This window comes from Euprymna scolopes, chromosome 42 (genome assembly GCF_053919585.1).
Source record: "Euprymna scolopes isolate OS-2025 chromosome 42, ASM5391958v1, whole genome shotgun sequence".
NCBI lineage: Eukaryota > Metazoa > Mollusca > Cephalopoda > Sepiida > Sepiolidae > Euprymna > Euprymna scolopes.
In genome coordinates this window covers 44,167,739-44,189,016 of record NC_136523.1, presented here as the reverse complement: position 1 = coordinate 44,189,016, position 21,278 = coordinate 44,167,739, and the positions used below count along the sequence as shown (strand labels likewise).

The window sequence follows — 21,278 nt, the reverse complement described above, 5'->3', positions numbered from 1 at the left end:
GATAATGTCCACATTTTAGTTGCCTGTCGAAGTCATGTTTGTTAGTCGGTTGATCAATTTACCTCCTCTAGCTGCTCCGTGCCACAGCCTGCTTTCAACTGTCACAAACTTAAGACTGTCAGTAAACTGCCACAAAATTAACTCTTAATATATTGGCTTCTATTGTTTAGTCCTTTGTCCAAGTCACTGCTCCACTCTGATTAACTATCCTATCTAAAACAGTTTTTGTGTGCCTTGGTGAACCACTTCCTCTCCCTTGTCTTTCTACTACCCTTATCCAAGTTGGCCTCTGTGTGTGTGTGTGTGTGTACATGATACTGTTTGAGCTATCGTCAGATGGATAAGAAATAGTTTTTAAAAAATGAACTGACGTATAAATGTATATTTGTGCATACATAAGAGCACTTTAAGTCAACTTATACTTATCTAGTTCTAATTTTTTTATAATTTTGACTCCTTATTTATTTTTACTAGATTTTTTTCCGAATTTTTTTCCATAGGTCCAACTTCCCCTGTATATCAAGTTTCAAGTCTATAGACCAAGGATAGGCATTAGCTATCATATATATATATATATATATATACAGGGTTAAATGATAAAATTGTTGCTCTAGAAAAGACAACATGATTCCATTTCCATTTGATTTTTTTTTTTTTGTTGCAGACCATCTACTAGTTGGCCAGATGTACAAATTCCAAGAGCGATAGAAACCTATCATGTCTGAAAGTGACACAATGTTCAATAAGCGTGAGCGGAAATGTGCCATTGTACAACTCATGTTCTTTACCAATTCAAGTTATGACAACAGGGCTATTGCCAGCATCCTCGAAAATGATTGCCACAAATAACAGGGAGGAGATCTAGCTAATTTGCATATTCTTTTAAGCATTCATTTTAATTAATTCCCTAATATTTTTTTTTTTTTCGGTTTTCTTATGGGATGATCATCTTTAGTTAACTATTATGTGTAATTATATTCATGCAGGTATTCTACATAATTCATACTTGCGTAATATTTACGTAATAAGGTTATAGTAAACACAAACCTCTTTCTATATATATATATATATATGTGTATATATATTTGTTTAAACATTTTGCCTACCAAACTCCTGTCAGTATTTAGTTTATAGATATGAAACTTAATATATAGGGTATTCAAACTCCTGCAAAACTTCATATTTGGGTTTTAGCCAGGGAAAATCGGTGTGAAAATGAAAAAATGGAATTTACCAGGTGAAGATTGAACGACAGCATTACAAAGATGCATGTGTAACGTAATAGCTATTGGTTCAAGTTTTAATTTTTAGCCTTGCAGTAAATGTTTTCATAGCTCAGGCATTAATGTCAAAGGAAAAAGTAAATCGTAAGCTAAACATTTTGGTTTCGATTCTCGGTGGTAACACCATTAATTTTTTTTTTTACTTTTTAAAATCATTACTATATATTGGGTCCTATCTATCTATAAATATAAAAGCGAATATGTATGTGTGTTCGCTTTTTCTGTGTGCCTACAAAAGGCTTCTTTCAGAGAAGCGGTCGGTCGGTTCACAACTTTTTAAAACTTTTTATATCACATATAAATCGTAATATCTCACAGTTAACAACGAAGCTCGTCTGTCTATTTAATTTGGTCGATTTCGGGAAGATAAACATTCAAGATTTGTCGCTCGCCGCATGTGGGTTAGTCTTTTTCCTATAACATCTTGGGGGTGGGAAAAAAAAGCGTTCAGCAGTAAATGAATACTATCCCGCAGTCAAACTTGACCTCATTAACTCATTAAAACGGGCACCTGCTAAATCCAACTAATTGAATAAATTCAAACGTGTTTCCGTTAGCATCTCGCGGTGGGGCAATGGTTAACATCGCACGTTTTTTTTTTTTTTCACACTTTAATTTACAACTTTACCTCAACGGTTCGGGTTCGATCCTCATACACACACACACACACACACAACCGGAGTTTCCACACACACCTCCAAACACACCTGGGCAACGCCGGGTACCCCTCGCTAGTATATCTATAAAAATGAAAATGTGTGTGTGTACATTTTCCTCCCAAATAACTCAGTTTTTGGTCTACAGATTTGCAAGCTTTATAATCGTTTTTTTGCTGAAAATTTAGCTTTCAAGGGGTCAAAGTTCAAAAGATTTTACCTTTGCGGTCTCTTGTAAACTATTAAGCCAATTTTGGGTCTAAACATATTCAGACATGCAGTAAGCTTTTTAATCAGTTTTTAGGCAAAAATTTGACTGGTAAGAGGTCAAAGTTGACAGTTAACCTTTACATACTCTACCAAACTCCTCTGCCAATTTTGGGTCTAAACACTTCAAATTTTAGATGGAGGTTACTTGGACATGGGTCAAACATTTTTATTTAATTTGAGCCCAAAACAAATGTTATGGGGTCAAAATTAGGGTCAAAGTTTTTAAAAATTTGACGTCTGCGGTCTCTACTAACTTTTCTCTATAGTAGTTAAGGAAGACTATTATATAGAAAGGCATTACCGTACATATTCACACTTTTTAATAGATACATATACACATAAAGTTCTGAACAGTACATAGGGCCTGAGCAAAGCCGGGCTGAACTGCTAGTGTGTGTATGTATATATATATATATATATATATATATATATATAATAATAATAAATACAAAATCTGCATTAATCAAAATGTCATATTTAAGCGTATTTTGCGACCGGGCAATGCTGGGCGGCCTGCTATCCTTTTCAATATATAATTTCCCTTACTCTATGATTTAAAACTTTAAAAACTTATGATTTTCTATGTTTATTGTATTTAGCAAATTAGGTATAAACCATTTATAATATTTGCTGATATTTTCTCCTCTGAGGAGATGGGTAAACATCGAAAACCTATAAGTTAAGGAGATATACTTTTTTTTTTTTTACACAGTGATCACCACTTATCAAGGCCCGGAAGCCACTCAGGGATAAGGGTTATTGCAAGTACATTACGTTAGTGAGGAGATTTGATGAAGTGTTTAATTAGGGGGGGCGGTTCATTAGGAATTTATTAACATTAGACTTGAAGAAATCCAAGTTGTAGTCCGGAGGGAAGCAGGCAGACGGAACAGAGTTCCACAGGCGTGCAGTTCTAAGAAAGAAGCTTTGTTCATGAAATCCGCGTTTTGATTTAGGCGCAGATATAGAGTGGGGGAAATTTTTCAGCTAGACGGGTGTTTTTCGTGAAAGATTGGCGAGGGGGGACCAGGGATTGGAGTTCAGACGAGCACCTGCCATGAAAATAACGATAAAACAAGGATAGGCTCGCAACGTCTCTTCTGTGGGAGAGGGGTTGCAGGGTAGAGAAAAGGGCATCCCCCACTAAACCACGAAGTCTATTTTGTACTCTTATTGAAATGTATTCTTTGTCTTGCATATAGTAAAAATTCTAGAGTTGGAATTTCACGTCATAAAATTTAAATTACTAAATTTCACGTCATAAAATTTAAATTACTAAATTTCACGTCATAAAATTTAAATTACTAAATTTCACGTCATAAAATTTAAATTACTAAATTTCACGTCATAAAATTTAAATTACTAAATTATATATATATATATATATATATATATATATATATATAATCTTAATCCATTTCCTTTCTATTATTGCAGATGATGTCATTGCAGTCCATTGTACTCATGGAGTTAACAGAACAGGGTATTTTATTTGCAAGTAGGTTTGCACTTTTTTTGTTGTTTTTTTGTTATTCAATTTTCATTCTAAACAAGGCACAGTGCCACTTTGAAGTAGGGGGTTATTATTTGGGACATAAGTTGTAGAAGCATTATGAAGGGAGATGAGTAGCAAGATGTCTGGTCACATTACACTTTAACTTCTGCATGTCAGTACAGTTGGGAAAGCAGAATCCCGGAAGGAAGTTCCAAAGTCTAGCAGTTCTGAGAAAGAAACTATTGGAGTAGAAGGCTTTTTTTACACCTAGGGATCGCTATCGTGTAGGGGTGGGATTTAGCTGCTTGTCAGGGTTTTTTTTTTTTGGAGGGGTGAGGGTATTTACCTAGTTATGTTGTTTCATAAATTACTTACTATGGGAGCTGTTTCCTTGTGTGTCCAACTAAAACTTCTAAATTAGAACATATACACATTAGGTCGGTGCAAAAATGTCGTTTTTTGACGTATATATATACATATCTGATAAAAAAATAACATCTTTGCACCAACCTAATATATATAATGACTAACTGAGAAAACTTGATATTTGGAACTTGGAAAATTTTAAAACTATATATGCTCTGGAACCCAATAAAAAATGCATTCATTAAGCTTGGATTTTTTGAAAATCTATATGAAACAATTTTTTTTTTTTTTTTTTAACCCACTACGATTGGTATGTACAAACTGGGTACATTTCAAGTAAATGATTAATTATTTACTTGAAACGTACTCATCACAGAACTGGTTTTTTTCTGTGGAAAGCAAACATTTATTAAATTTGCCTGATGAGGACTTCTGGCTTTAACTGACCATTTGTCTGAAATCTTAGCATATCCAGTGTCATGACCATATAAATTTGTTTATATTAATAAAAATATATAATTTTCCATCTATTTTTTTTTTTGTCTCTTGTTAAAGATACCTGTTTGTATGCCAACAAATAATCCAACATATTTTTTTTTTCTTAGGTACATGGTCGATAAATTAAAATTATCTCCAGAAGTGGCTATTGACAGTGAGTAAAAAAAAAAAAAAAAAAAAAAAATTTAATTTTTATTTAAAAAAAAAAAAAATGTTTTTTGTAATGAACAGCTCTCTTAAAGGGGTGAGCACTTTGTTTTTCTTATTAAAGCTGCAAAATTCCCTTTCTTTGAGATTGAATGCTCTTGGTGGTGTGCTATGTTAAAAAATTTTTTATATTAAATGGAAATCACTCCAGGCAAAGTATGAAGTCACTTGATATAAGGAGCTAAAAAAAAAATGCTACTTCAAGGTCAAAAACAGAATCTTATTGCATATCGTTTTTCTAAAGTGTCCTCACATCCAGATTGCATTTTTTGAAATTCAACAGCTGTAAAAATCAGGCTTTAGTAGGGTGTATTCCAATCCAGGTTGTAGCTGTTCATTAGAACCTGAAATCATAAAAATTCAAGAGTCTATGACAATTTTAAATGCATGTACAAAAAAAACTCTGGAAAATTATTGAAGGCACCTTGTGCAGTTCTTTAACACCTACAATAAACAGGACATGTGGCAGATTGCTTTACGCATGTTAGTTTTTAATTGATTACTAAATACATGATTGGTGGCAGCAATAAAACTTCGGGCGTGCATAATGCACAGATAAATGAACGTAGCTTTGCTGTATTTTTTGCCTCCTCTCCTCCCACTTCTTGCCGGCCCTGTCGGTGGGGCATTAGAATATGCCGACTGCCCCCCTGCAGAGAGTAAAAGTCCCTCAAGGGGGGTCCTCGTTATGACCTTAAACTATATCCAGTGGTGAGGCCACAGCTTGTGTGTTTTGGGGAGTGTGGAGCCACCCTTTAATTACTATTGGTCCACTCTGACCCGGAGTGGTAGTACCTGTTAGGGTCCCAACTATGGGTTAAATAGAAACCAACGTGAAAACAACAAATATATTCTATTAAAAAAAATTTTCTTCAAAATCTTAGGAATTCGGCATTAAATAACCCGAAAAGGGTTGATATGCCGTAAAACAAAAACAACCAACCAACCCACTTCTTGCCATGGTTCATATCTGACTTATGGATGCTGAAATAGTTATCTTTTCAAAATAGGATAGTATGTTAATAAAATACAAGACACTTTCTTGTAGTTTCTTTCTGGATTGGCTGTTCAGCATAATGGGTCGGATTGAATAACATTGCCGTATCATCTCTCTTGTTTCATGATAATCGTTTGACTCTGGTTTCACGAACCAACTCTCTGATTATCTTGTAGATAACATGATTGGAAACCTCTGTCGTTTTCACTTCCTGGACTCTAACTGATTGTCTTTTTAAATCTCACCCCAAATCACGTGTGAGTTTTCAATTCTCATTCGATTTTGTTCTCACGATCAGCCCTTAGCTCGCAGATGTTTGCACTCATTAAACTTTTGATGTGATCTTTCATAACTGCTGCCTGTTGACACCAGCCATCTACCTTTAGCGACCCGTTAGTTAAAAACTTGTTTTAGAAAATGTATAGAAATATGTATATATCTACTAATTAATTTCTGCTCGCTTGCTGTTGCAGGGCCCCGTTACATAACACCTCTCTACTCGTGTATTGAGCACTGTTTAAGTAAATACTGAGAATAGATAAAATATATTTAACATTTTATGTGGATACATGAAATATATATTGTTTATGGCTGCACGGACCGGCGCATTGCGTTCGACTTAAAACGCCGACTCATATTTCCAACTGAAATACCGTTAACAAATCAGCATCCAGATATTGTCATTTGGTCCATTAATTTGAAAATGTTTTTGTTGTTGAATTAACGGTTCCATTAGAGGAAAATTTAAACCGAACACACCAATGTAAGTTGGAAAGATATGAAGATCTGTGGGGAGAATGTATCAGAAATGTCTGGAAAACTTGTATTTCCTATCAAAGTGCTGAGGTTTTATTGCGAACTCAACCTCCACATATTTTAATAATCTTGGTCTTTCTCTATTAGACAAGAAAAAATACACAAAGAAAATACAAGACAAGACTCTATCTGCATCATCACGGATATGGCAATCCCACAGATTAACAATCCAACAAAGTCTGGTGGTATCGTGAGGTACTGCTGGACTAATGGTAATGATGCTTTGGCCCTGAAACCATGTCTGAACCCAAAGTAATTTGATTTAACAGACTGGGCATATAGCTATCTCCTGAAGGCGGTCACCACTTATCAAGGCCCGGAAACCACTCAGGGGTAAGGGTTATTGCAAGTACAGTACGTTAGTGTGGAGATTTAATGAAATGTTTACTTAAGAGGGCAGTTCATTAAAGACATCCAAGTTGTAGTCAGGTGGGAAGCAGGCAGACGGAACAGAGTTCCACAGGCATGCAGTTGTAAGAAAGAAGCTTTGTTCATGGAATCTACGTTTTGATTTAGGTACAGATAAAGAGTGGGGGAAATTTTTCACAGTGGATTCAGCTAGACGGGTGTTTTACGTGAAGGATTGGCGAGGGGGGACCAGAGATTGGAGTTCAGACGAGCACCTGCCATGGAAATAACGATAAAACAAAGATTGGCTCGCAACATCTCTTCTGTGGGAGAGAGGTTGCAGGGTAGAGAAAAGGGCATCCCCCACTAAGCCACGAAGTCTATTTTTTACTCTGTCAAGGCAGGATAGGCTGTGTTTAGCAGCTCCTGCCCAGAATGTGGCAGCAGTATTCTATCCTTGGACATACTTGGCTTTTATATAGATAGAGAATTGCATCAGTAGTGAGATATCTTCTGGAGCGGTAGAAGGATCCCACCATCTTTCCAGCGACCTTTAGCAACAGACTTGATGTACATGTTCCATTTCAGATCAGGAGTAAAGGACAGACCCAGAAGCTTGTCAAAACATGGGGCTTCTCCTAGACGAGAGCCATCCATTTCAATTGATGCCAGATGGGGATCAGAGCGTTGATGATGTAAAGATAGGAGTTTGGTTTTTGATGCATTAAAGGTAACCGGCCACGTCTTCCCCCACTGAACCACGCACTCGAGATCAGAGGAGAGAGAATCAGAGAGAACTTTGTCATATACAACCTTTGATGTGTTACCGTAGATAGTCGTGTCATCAGCATAGATGTCAACGAATGATTTAAGTATGTGTTTAAGGAGATCATTGATGTAGATCAGGAAGAGAGTTGGGCCCAGGATTGACCCTTGAGGGACTCCAGCATTAATACTGCAGGCCTCTGATTTTTGTCCATCGACCACTACTCTTATGAGCCTATTGGAGAGAAATGATTTAATGATTGAGAAAACATTTCCAGTGATACCGTAGCTTGATATGTCAAGAGCAATTGTCCTAGAAAGAAAGCCTTTGTCAAAAGATTCACTAATCCTGTGAGATATAACCGTTAGCACATCTGCGGTAGATCTTGCAGAGCGGAAACCATATTGTGTGTCACTAAGAAGGTTGTTCCTGCTGAGGTGGTTGACTATTTCTCTATTTAATATGGATTCTAGCAACTTACTCATAACACTCAGGAGACGTATTGGTCTGTACTGAGAGGGAGATGACTTATCACCTGAATTCTTAAATACAGGGCATACTGATGAGGTTTTCCAGGGAGTCGGAAAGCACTTCTCCTTAAGGCAACGCTTAAACAGTTTCGTAAGTATGGGAGCAAGTTCTGGTTGAAGCTTTTTTAACGCTATAATTGGGATACCGTCAGGGCCAATTGCTTTACTGGAATCAAGGTTCTTGATTAGCTTAGCGACCTCATGCACAGATATTTGTATGTTACCTAGCGTGTTGTGTGTTATAGGAGGAAATATGGGGAGTTGATGGCCTTCGTCGCATAGGGTAGAATTAGCTGCAAAGTTCTTTGCAAATAGTCTGGCCTTGTCTGATGCTGACGAGATGACCTCTGGTCCATTGATAATGGTTGGGATAGAACGCACACTTTTGTTCAGGATCCTATTTGTTATTTGCTAAAACTGGTGGGAACCAAGCCGCTGATCAGCTTTGATTTAACAGACTGGGCGTATAGCTCTCTTGCATTTTTTATTACTCTTTTACAGTGGTTGCTGGCAGTCCTGAAAGTAGCTTTAGTCTCGGTGCATCTATTACGTTGGTAGTTATGGAAAAAGTGATTTCTACGCGCGATAGCAGCAGCACATTCTGGGGAGAACCATGGCTGGCTGTAAGGTTTTTGTTGGAATTTTTTTTAGATGGTATGAATCGGTCTATGCCTACAATTAACCATTCGGTCAGATCTGATACTATAGAGGACATCCTTTTTAAACATGGAATGCAGAGGTAAATCAGATATGAATGTACGGAAGCTATCCCAGTCAGCCATAGAGTATCTGTATACAGTACGGTGGAGGGGTACGTCTGGGGACTTATTACATTTCATTTTTATTTTCTTTGATGGAAGCAATGCTGCTGTACAAGTAACAGTTATATATATATATATATATATATATATATATATATATATATATATAGTACAAAACTTGTTGAAATTCAACGACTTACATTTTTTCTTTTTTGTAACTTTTGTTTATTTCATCTTGGATTTCTTCATTACAGCCGTTTCGTTAATCGGATGGCAATTTTATGATTTTATGTGTTCATAAAAATTTCCTGTTCTCACCAACTGATCAGATGTTGTTTCTGTTAAAGTTGATTTTGTACATATAAATATTCAGAGGTAAAAGTGGTAAAAAAAAAACAGGATAAAAGTGCTCAGTATGTTAGTAGAGTTGAATGTTTTTTATTTTACAACATCAAGCATTGACTTAATCCATTACGATTGTTTCCGCAGATAGATAACTTACTTTTTGCTTCGTTTTGATTTTTACCGTGTGACGACGCAGACAGTAAATTTTCTGTCCACAAAAACAATTGTAATGGATTAAGTCAATACTTGAGGTTGTAAAAATAAAAAAATATATATAAGTGATGGGACGATTTCAATATTTTTCCCCAATTCGGTACAATTACTGATTTCTTACTAAATTCCTGGTTCCGATTCTTTATAAATCTCTTAATATTTAACTATTGAATTGTTATTTTTTTCCAATTACCGTAAAAACATGTTAAATTTACAGCTATTTTCTGAAGCATAAAATACACTTTGGGGGGGGGGGTCTATAGATTTTAGTTTTATTGGTTTTTGGAAATCAATACGACCAACCGCTGAACGCTTTGCTTTAAACGAAATTTAGAAAAGAAAAAGACAATTAAAAGAATCGTTTTTGGCATCAGAAAATGGGCTGAAATGTTTTTCTATATCAATTCCGATGCAGCTAAAAGTCCTGATTAATCATCCCAACACTAATATATAAAAGGCTATATGTCTGTCTCCATATTTTCAAACTCTATCTCTTCCGAAATTAACAGTCACAGAGCAGCATTAGGGGCCTCAAATGATTGGATTTTTTTATCTTTCTTTAGTCGGTTTTATTGCGAACTGAAACTACACGGTCTTTAATCTTGGTCTTTCTCTATCAGACAAGAAAAAATACACAAAGGAAATACAAGACAAGGCTCTATCTGCATCATCATAGATATGGCAATCCCATAGATTGACAACAATTCAACAAAGTCTGGTGGTATCATGAGGTACTGCTGGAGCGCTCTGGACTAGTGGTAATGATGCTTCGGCCCTGAAACTGTGTCTGAACCCAAAGCCTTTATCTCATGAAGGCTTTGATGGGAGAAATGCTGCTGTACAAGTAACAGTTATTATATAAAAGTTTTTACATAAGACAATTTAAAGAATCATTTTTGGCATCAGAAAATGGGCTGAAATTTTTTCAATATGAATTCCGATGCACCTAAAAAGTTTTGATCCTGATTAATCATCCCAACACTAATCTAATGTATAAAAGCGAAAATGTATGTATGTATGTTCGCTTTTTCTGTGTGTCTACAAAAGGCTTCTTTCAGAGAAGCGGTCGCTCGGTTCACAACTTTTTAAAACTTTTTATACCACATATAAATCGTAATATCTCACAGTTAACAACGAAGCTCGTCTGTCTATTTAATTTGCTCGATTTCGGGAAGATAAATATCCAATATTTGTCGCTCGCCGCATGTGGGTTAGTGTTTTTCCTAGAACATCTTGGGGGGGGGGGAGCATTCAGCAGTAAATGAAATCCCGCAGTCAAACTTGACCTCATTAACTCATTAAAACGAGCACCTGCTAAATCCAAGTGATTAAATAAATTCAAACGTGTTTCCGTGGGGCAATGGTTAACATCGCACGTTTTTTTTTTTTTTTTTTTTTTTTTTTCACAACTTTGCCTCAACGGTTCGGGTTCGATCCTCATACTTACTTTTTTTTTTTTTTTTTTTTTTTTTTTTATAACCCCCCCCACACACACACACACACAAACACACACATCTCCAAACACCCAGGCAATGCCGGGTACCCCTCGCTAATCTAATATATAAAAGGCTATATGTCTGTCTGTCTCCATATTTTCAAACTCTATCTCTTCCGAAACTAAAAGTCACAGATGATTGGATTTTTTATGGACCATTCTTTTATCCGTCTTTAGTCGGTTAAAATAGTTTTTAAAGGGGTCAATTAAATGTCAAAATTGAAACAATCGTTATACATTTTGTACATTTATCTGATGCCTGTCACGTTGGTACAGTGGTAACGTCACCATCTTTGAATGCCAGTTTTGCTTTCACTTTTGATTCTAGCTGACTTTGTTTTTATCTTGGAAATCACGACACTAAAATAATATATACGAAATCTGGATAAATTAAAACATATTTAAGCCTATTTTATGACCGAGCAAGTCCTCCCCTCCTCTCATGCTAGTATATATATATATATATATGTATGTATATTTTATATTTGTATATTTGTGTGTGTGTATATGTGTATTGGGGTGGAGAGGGCTCCCGTAAGCCGTGGTGAGGGCAACCTTTCTAGGAGAAGCAAATCTCAGATTTAAAAAACCATAAAGCGGAAGACCATTACCCGCATTAAGCTGGTCTGCAGTTTAATTTGTTGCTGGCTATCTTGCTCTTGCTTGTTGCTGGATCTCAACATTTTGAACCGAGAAAGAAACTTAGCTGTCGTACAAAGCTAAGACTCTGTAACATCATATTTGTATAGATACTCCCTCAGGCATTTGGGCTCATGGATTTTAAATGTCTGAGGGAGTGGCACTCGTCTGACAAGACGTTGCAATCATCATATTTTATTTTATAGTGGAAGTTAAACCTGGAGTCTAAAGAGTAGAGTTTATTTTAATCGATCTATATATATATAAAAGGCAAAATATGCGTGACTATTTTGTGTATGTCTCACAAAGGCTTCTTTCGCACACGCTCTCGGGTTCGTTACGATCGCTTACAACTGTTTATATAGGTTCTATATAATAATATCTAGGATTTAGGAAAGCGTGTAGCGTATAGATTTATTTACGTCGATTTTTACAAAATTATTGCTATTTTGGCTTCTCGCGTGTTGATTGGGCTTTTTAGTATAAATAAAGTGAAACTAAACTCAAACGGACGTATTCTCAGCATTGCGCCAGGAAAAACGTCCAGAAGCAATCAGCTTTAATCAATCTTGTATATCAGACAGTTGCTATTCAATCTGGACAATTGGGAGCTGCTTTCCCCTCCCCAACATCTGTTGGGGGAAAAAACAGTCAAATTTGGGTAAACAAACCCAAACGCTGCGTGACTTCTATTTGACCTTCTTAATTAGGTTAAATGGAAGCAGCAGAGTTAACTTTTATTGTGCACGCCTGTTTTTATAGTTAAATAAATAAATTCAAGCCTGTCTACGTTGTATGCCGCGGTGGCCCAATGGTTTACGTCGCACTTTTTTTTTTTTCACACATTAATTTCAAATTCAAGGGTACGGGTTCGATCCTCATACTCACCTACCAAAACATTTTTTTTATTATTTAAATTTATTTGATTTACCTCAAGACACCCGGGCATCGTCAGGTACCCCCCTGCTAGTATATATAAAAGTGAAAATGTGTGTGTATTTCCCTACGAAATAACTCTGCCAATTTTCGGTCTAGAGACTCGAGATTTGACATAAGGAGTATTGAGATTTGGGAAAATCTTTTTAATCAGTTTTTGGCTAGAAATTTGGCTTTCAAGGGGTCAGAGTTCAACGATTTGACCTTTGAAAATTCTATCTATTTTGGGTCCAAACACTTGAAATTTTAAATGTAGGTAACTTGAACATGGGTAAAATTTTGTATTTTGATTTGAGACCAAAATAATAAATGTTAAGGGGTCAAAATTGGTGTCAAAGTAAAAAAAAAAATTGACCTTTGCAGTCTCTACGAAATTACTCAGACAAATTTTCGTCTAAACATTTAAAATCTTGCATATAGTGTATTCACAGGTAGGGCAAGTTATGAACAGTACATAGGGCTCAAGCAAAGCCAGGCTGAACTGCTAGTATATTAATAAATGTATCAATATTTTTAAAAGAACAGTGCTCATAGTACTGTAGATATATAAGTTCAATGTATATGTATCCTAGAGCTATATTAATATTGAGTAAAAATAAGTTTCAAAAGGAAAAACAAACAAAATTAGTGGTTGATTTTGTTTGTTTTTCTTTTTGAAATTGATTTACAATTCACAATTGTTTATCTTTTTGGTCTCTTTCTCTTTTATATATATACTAGCGAGGGGTATCTGGCGTTGCCCGGGTGTTTGGAGGTGTGGGGGGGGGGGTAAAAAAAAAAGTAAGTATGAGGATCGAACCCGAACCGTTGAGGCAAAGTTGTAAATTAAAGTGTGTGAAAAAAAAATTTAAAAAGTGCGACTTTAACCATTGCTCCACCGCGAAATGCTAACGGAAGCACGTTTCAATTTATTTAATTAGTTGGATTTAGCAGGTGCTCGTTTTAATGAGTTAATGAGGTCAGGTTTGACTGCGGGATAGTATTTACTGCTGAACGCTTTTTTTTTTTCCCCCCAAAGATTTTATAGAAAAAAGACTAACCCACATGCGGCGAGCGACAAATATTGAATATTTATCTTCCCGAAATCGAGAAAATTAAATAGACAGGCGAACTTCGTTGTTAACTGTGAGATATTACGATTTTTATGTGATATAAAAAGTTTTAAAAAGTTGTGAACCGACCGACCGCTTCTCTGAAAGAAGCCTTTTGTAGACACAGCAAAAGCGAGCACACACACACACACACACACACACACACACACACACATACATTTTCGCTTTTATATTTATAGATATATATATCATCATGTGCTGTCCTTTGTGTCCGAAGACGACTTCCTGTGAACCATCATTCTCCACTTGTCACGGTCGTGACTGAAGGTTTACCAGCTTCCAGTAGGGATCAACCTGTCCTTTAGATTTCGTTTGACGGTGTCACAAAACATGAGCTTAGGTCTGCCTCGTACCCCATCCTCCAATTGTGAAAACAGTATCTGTTTTGGTAGTCGGAGTTCACCATTCTGTTTACGTGCCCGGCTCATCTCAGGTTTTTCCGGATGAGCAGGTCATACATGCTTGGGAGGTTGACTTGTGATAGGATCTCCCTGTTGCTGACAGTCATACCACTTGACATTTAAAATCTGCCAAAATCATACCACTTGACATTTAAAATCTGCCAAAATCATACCACTTGACATTTAAAATCTGCCAAAATCATACCACTTGACATTTAAAATCTGCCAAAATCATACCACTTGACATTTAAAATCTGCCAAAATCATACCACTTGACATTTAAAATCATATAGATGTTGAGCTTACAGACTACCAGTTTGTACACTGGCCAAGTTTCTGCACTGTATAAGAGTGATGAGAAGACAATGGCGCGATACACCAAGCATTTAGTATATATATTTATATATATATACATATATATATATAAAGCTGAATGTCTGTCTGTGTGTGTGTCTGGTCACGCATAGGCTCCTATATGGTTGACTATTTTAAAAAACTGATTACATATAATGATAGACGAGGTATCAAGACACAGGAATGGGTATGTTTGATCTGGCAGAACGGTGGTTCATTAAAATTGTGGGGTCTGCGTTCGCGCCTGGTCCACAAAGTATGGAAATAAAAAATTTAAAAATGAAAAATAAAAAAACGTTTACAAGTGTTTTTGATATAGATGTACATAAGAATACTTTGATAAGTATGTTTTAACTTAAATAGGGATGGTATAATAAAATTGTGGGGTCTGCGTTTGCACCTGGCCTCCATAGAATGGAAATAGGCACAAACTTTAATAAAGACTTTTCATATCTATCTACGTAAGTATACTTTGATAATTATGTTTCAGTTTGAAGAAATATGGTATAATAAAATTATGGGGTGTTCGTTCGCACCTGACCTCCATAGAATGGAAATATGTGACAAAGTTTAACAAGGTTTTTTAATATAGATCCACAGAATATTGTGATAAGTGTTTCAGTGTGAACAGGTATGGTATAATAAATTATGGGGTTTATCTATTTTATTTTTACTTTCATCATATTTTGCTTTGGTTTTGATACCCTCCAAATTCGAAGCTATCTCTTTACAACCCTTCCTTTTCATAACCTATCATACTTTCATAAATCAAAGTTCATTTTCTGTAGGCTGTTTTTGAACCCAGTCAACGACGGGTACTTTTGATAGTATATATATAAATGTATGATCAAAAAGATTTAACGAATATGGATAGATTCTTTATATAGGTACTTGTCAGAATATATAAAACTCAAAATTTGAGGGTTGAGCATAACATAAAAAGAAATTTAAGACATAATGAAATAATATGTAGGTATATATGAATTGCTCCTAGGCATTTTGAAGTATCTCGACTATTATATAGAAGGAACTTTTTTTGTGTTTGTTCCCTGTGGACTCAAACGGTTTGGCTAATTTTTTTATTTTTTTTCACAAAGTTACTGGATGTGTCTGGAAGTGTTCTTACATAGGTTGTGTATCAAATTACATCTCATAAGTATCGATAATAAAAAAAAAATATTCAATTCAAGAAGGAAGTCCGATTTTTACCAAAGTTAACACTTTTATACAACCTAACATCACAAATGCATTTGAGCAGTTTTATCACCGCACAAGCAGAAAAAAACCTATAGAAAAGCCTATAAAATTAACATTAGATTCTTTTAGGAGACAGGGGCACGTTAGAAATGAATGTTTCTTTTTAGAGCACAATTGAACTATGATACTTGACAATTTGTATTTTAAACTTAAATTCAAGCCATTATATGAAAATAATTTTATAAAATCAACAGTAGATTCTCTACAGTTCTATGTACACTGCATGGGAAAAATATCCAGTACACTGCAGGAATGGGGTCCCTAACTAGGCAATTAATCGATTTGATTAAAAAATGGGCGATTTTTATAACAATAAAAGTATGGGAGGGTGAAAAATTTGTTGATCTTCATTCAATCCCGGGCAACATCGAGTCTCCCTCCTAGTTTATATATATATATATATATATACATGTATATATATTATTTATATATAAAAGGCACTTTCTCTGCGTGTGTATGTATGAGAGCTCATTTCCTACGGACTCCAAAACAGTTCAGCTGATTTTTCTCTAGATTTCACACAAATGTACTTTATTTGTCTGGGAGTGTTTGTAAATATGTTTTGTATCAGAATGCACCCAATAAGTATCAAATCGAAAAAAGTTTGATTAAAAGAAAAAACAGTCTGATTTTGTGCAAAGCTAACACCTTATACAGCCTAACATCACAAGTGCATTTGGCAAGTTTTATCATCACACAAGCAGAAGGGCACAGCGTATAAAATCAACAGTAGGTTCTTTGATATGACGGATGCATGGATGTTTCTGTTTGATACTCGACTTTTGCATTTTAAACTTTAATTCAAGCCATTACATAAGAATAATTTTATGTAATCAACAGTAGGTTCTCTACAGTGCAATGTAGATTACAAATATATTGTGGACTACGTCCTCTTGTTGCATTGCAATGGGTCACCGACTAGAGCAGACAATCAACTGATTTTATTAAAAAATGTGCGATTTCAACGATTTCGATGATAATAAAAGTATTGGAAGTGTGGAATATTCATTGATCCTCATTCAATCACAGGCAACACCAGATTTCTCTACTATTATGTGCATAAATATATATACATATATATATATATATATAATTATCCATAGTTATGTTTCGGCATTTATGACTCGTCAGTGTGGCTCAACCTAGCAAGATTTGAAACTAGAACCCTAGAGTCTGAAGTCTGAAGCTCTACCATTGAGCAATTCTTGCTAGTGCTGGAATGTATCATTGTTTGTGATGCTTTTTCAACGAATTCAATTATTTATACAAAAAAAAATGCTTTTCATTCACGAATGTAAAAAATATCACGCATATTTCTGATTGGATTTCTGTTTTTTTTTAATATTTTCAGAGTTTAATACAGCTCGTGGTCATAATATAGAAAGGGAACTTTATTTAGAAAATTTAAAAGGGTAAGTTTGTTTTTTTTTTAATTTGACCTTTTATTTTTATTTCTTCTATGGTTTATCTTTCATTTTTTCTTGTTTGGTCTTTTTTTTTCTTTTCCTTTTTTTTTTGTCTTTTTTCTTTTCCTTTTTTTGTCTTTTTTCTTTTCCTTTTTTTTGTCTTTTTTCTTTTCCTTTTTTTGTCTTTTTTCTTTTCCTTTTTTTTGTCTTTTTCTTTTCCTTTTTTTTGTCTTTTTTATTTTCCTTTTTTTTGTCTTTTTTATTTTCCTTTTTTTGTCTTTTTTCTTTTCCTTTTTTTGTCTTTTTTTTTCCTATTTTGGCCTTTTTTCCTTTCCTATTTTGGCCTTTTTTCCTTTCCTATTTTGGTCTTTTTTCTTTTCCTATTTTGGTCTTTTTTCCTTTCCTATTTTGGTCATTTTTCCTTTCCTATTTTGGTCTTTTTTCCTTTCCTATTTTGGTCTTTTTTCCTTTCCTATTTTGGTCATTTTTCCTTTCCTATTTTGGTCATTTTTCCTTTCCTATTTTGGTCATTTTTCCTTTCCTATTTTGGTCTTTTTTCCTTTCCTATTTTGGTCTTTTTTCCTTTCCTATTTTGGCCTTTTTTCCTTTCCTATTTTGGTCTTTTTTCCTTTTCTATTTTGGTCTTTTTTTCCTTTTCTATTTTGGTCTTTTTTCCTTTTCTATTTTGGTCTTTTTTCCTTTCCTATTTTGGTCTTTTTTTCCTTTCCTATTTTGGTCTTTTTTCCTTTCCTATTTTGGTCTTTTTTCCTTTCCTATTTTGGTCTTTTTTCCTTTCCTATTTTGGTCTTTTTTCCTTTCCTATTTTGGTCTTTTTTCCTTTCCTATTTTGGTCTTTTTTCCTTTCCTATTTTGGTCTTTTTTCCTTTCCTATTTTGGTCTTTTTTCCTTTCCTATTTTGGTCTTTTTTCCTTTCCTATTTTGGTCTTTTTTCCTTTCCTATTTTGGTCTTTTTTCCTTTCCTATTTTGGTCTTTTTTCCTTTCCTATTTTGGTCTTTTTTCCTTTCCTATTTTGGTCTTTTTTCCTTTCCTATTTTGGTCTTTTTTCCTTTCCTATTTTGGTCTTTTTTCCTTTCCTATTTTGGTCTTTTTTCCTTTCCTATTTTGGTCTTTTTTCCTTTCCTATTTTGGTCTTTTTTCCTTTCCTATTTTGGTCTTTTTTCCTTTCCTATTTTGGTCTTTTTTCCTTTCCTATTTTGGTCTTTTTTCCTTTTCTTTTTGACTTTTTCTTTTCCTTTTCTATTTGTCTTTTTTTCTTTTCCTTTTCTATTTGTCTTTTTTTCTTTTCCTTTTCTATTTGTCTTTTTTTTCTTTTCCTTTTCTATTTGTCTTTTTTTTCTTTTCCTTTTCTATTTGTCTTTTTTTCTTTTCCTTTTTTATTTGTCTTTTTTTTCTTTTCCTTTTCTATTTGTCTTTTTTTTCTTTTCCTTTTCTATTTGTCTTTTTTTTCTTTTCCTTTTCTATTTGTCTTTTTTTTCTTTTCCTTTTTCTATTTGTCTTTTTTTTCTTTTCCTTTTCTATTTGTCTTTTTTTTCTTTTCCTTTTCTATTTGTCTTTTTTTTTCTTTACCTTTTCTATTTGTCTTTTTTTTCTTTTCCTTTTCTATTTGTCTTTTTTTCTTTTCCTTTTCTATTTGTCTTTTTTTTCTTTTTCTATTTGTCTTTTTTTTTCTGTTCCTTTTCTATGTCTTTTTTTTCTTTTCCTTTTCTATTTGTCTTTTTTCTTTCTTTTCTATTTGTCTTATCTTTCTTTTCCTTTTCTATTCGTCTTTTTTTTCTTTTCGTTTTCTATTTGTCTTTTTTTTCTTTTCGTTTTTTATTTGTCTTTTTTTTCTTTTCCTTTTCTATTTGTCTTTTTTCTTTTCGTTTTCTATTTGTCTTTTTTTTCTTTTCCTTTTCTATTTGTCTTTTTTTTCTTTTCCTTTTCTATTTGTCTTTTTTTTCTTTTCCTTTTCTATTTGTCTTTTTTTCTTTTCCTTTTCTATTTGTCTTTTTTTTCTTTTCCTTTTCTATTTGTCTTTTCTTTCTTTTCCTTTTCTATTTGTCTTTTTTTTCTTTTCTTTTTGTCTTTGTTTTTCTTTTCCTTTTCTATTTGTCTTTGTTTTTCTTTTCCTTTTCTATTTGTCTTTGTTTTTCTTTTCCTTTTCTATTTGTCTTTTTTTTCTTTTCCTTTTCTATTTGTCTTTTTTTTCTTTTCCTTTTCTTTTTTTCCTTTTTTATCTTTTCCTTTTCTATTTGTCTTTTTTTTCTTTTCCTTTTCTATTTGTCTTTTTTTTCTTTTCCTTTTCTATTTGTCTTTTTTTCTTTTCCTTTTCTATTTGTCTTTTTTTTCTTTTCCTTTTCTATTTGTCTTTTTTTTCTTTTCCTTTTCTATTTGTCTTTTTTTTCTTTTTCTATTTGTCTTTTTTTTTCTGTTCCTTTTCTATGTCTTTTTTTTCTTTTCCTTTTCTATTTGTCTTTTTTCTTTCTTTTCTATTTGTCTTTTCTTTCTTTTCCTTTTCTATTTGTCTTTTTTCTTTTCCTTTTCTATTTGTCTTGTTTTTCTTTTCCTTTTCTATTTGTCTTTTTTTTCTTTTCCTTTTCTATTTGTCTTTTTTTTCTTTTCCTTTTCTATTTGTCTTTTTTTTCTTTTCGTTTTCTATTTGTCTTTTTTTCTTTTCGTTTTCTATTTGTCTTTTTTTTCTTTTCGTTTTCTATTTGTCTTTTTTTTCTTTTCCTTTTCTATTTGTCTTGTTTTTCTTTTCCTTTTCTATTTGTCTTTTTTTTCTTTTCCTTTTCTATTTGTCTTTTTTTTCTTTTCCTTTTCTATTTGTCTTTTTTTTCTTTTCCTTTTCTATTTGTCTTTTTTTTCTTTTTCTATTTGTCTTTTTTTTTCTGTTCCTTTTCTATGTCTTTTTTTTCTTTTCCTTTTCTATTTGTCTTTTTTCTTTCTTTTCTATTTGTCTTTTCTTTCTTTTCCTTTTCTATTTGTCTTTTTTTTCTTTTCGTTTTCTATTTGTCTTTTTTTTCTTTTCGTTTTCTATTTGTCTTTTTTTTCTTTTCGTTTTCTATTTGTCTTTTTTTTCTTTTCCTTTTCTATTTGTCTTTTCTTTTCCTTTTCTATTTGTCTTGTTTTTCTTTTCCTTTTCTATTTGTCTTGTTTTTCTTTTCCTTTTCTATTTGTCTTTTTTCTTTTCGTTTTCTATTTGTCTTTTTTTTCTTTTCCTTTTCTATTTGTCTTTTTTCTTTCTTTTCTATTTGTCTTTTCTTTCTTTTCCTTTTCTATTTGTCTTTTTTTTCTTTTCTTTTTGTCTTTGTTTTTCTTTTCCTTTTCTATTTGTCTTTTTTTTCTTTTCCTTTTCTATTTGTCTTTTCTTTCTTGTCCTTTTCTTTTTGTCTTTTTCTCTTTTCCTTTTCTATTTGTCTTTTTTTCTTTTCCTTTTCTATTTGTCTTTTTTTCTTTTCCTTTTCTATTTGTCTTTTTTTCTTTTCCTTTTCTATTTGTCTTTTTTTCTTTTCCTTTTCTATTTGTCTTTTTTTCTTTTCCTTTTCTATTTGTCTTTTTTTTCTTTTCCTTTTCTATTTGTCTTTTTTTCTTTTCCTTTTCTATTTGTCTTTTTTTCTTTTCCTTTTCTATTTGTCTTTTTTTCTTTTCCTTTTCTATTTGTCTTTTTTTCTTTTCCTTTTCTATTTGTCTTTTTTTCTTTTCCTTTTCTATTTGTCTTTTTTTCTTTTCCTTTTCTATTTGTCTTTTTTTCTTTTCCTTTTCTATTTGTCTTTTTTTCTTTTCCTTTTCTATTTGTCTTTTTTTCTTTTCCTTTTCTATTTGTCTTTTTTTTCTTTTCTTTTTGTCTTTTTTTTCTATTTGTCTTTTTTTCTTTTCCTTTTCTATTTGTCTTTTTTTTCTTTTCGTTTTCTATTTGTCTTTTTTTCTTTTCCTTTTCTATTTGTCTTTTTTTTCTTTTCCTTTTCTATTTGTCTTTTTTTTCTTTTCCTTTTCTATTTGTCTTTTTTTTCTTTTCCTTTTCTATTTGTCTTTTTTTCTTTTCCTTTTCTATTTGTCTTTTTTTCTTTTCCTTTTCTATTTGTCTTTTTTTCTTTTCCTTTTCTATTTGTCTTTTTTTTCTTTT

The 21,278-nt window shown here is 33.1% G+C and overlaps 1 protein-coding gene across 2 annotated transcripts in view; it reads left to right on the top strand.

Moving 5' to 3' along the window:
• LOC145267067 (RNA/RNP complex-1-interacting phosphatase-like) overlaps positions 1–21,278 on the top strand; it is a 95,222-nt gene that overhangs the window by 54,939 nt on the left and 19,005 nt on the right. For both annotated transcript variants that reach the window (XM_080123022.1, XM_080123023.1), the window contains exons 7-9: positions 3,647–3,707; positions 4,676–4,722; positions 17,097–17,157. In XM_080123022.1, the coding sequence (XP_079979148.1) occupies positions 3,647–3,707; positions 4,676–4,722; positions 17,097–17,157 (169 nt within the window). The remainder of the gene's footprint in view (positions 1–3,646; positions 3,708–4,675; positions 4,723–17,096; positions 17,158–21,278) is intronic.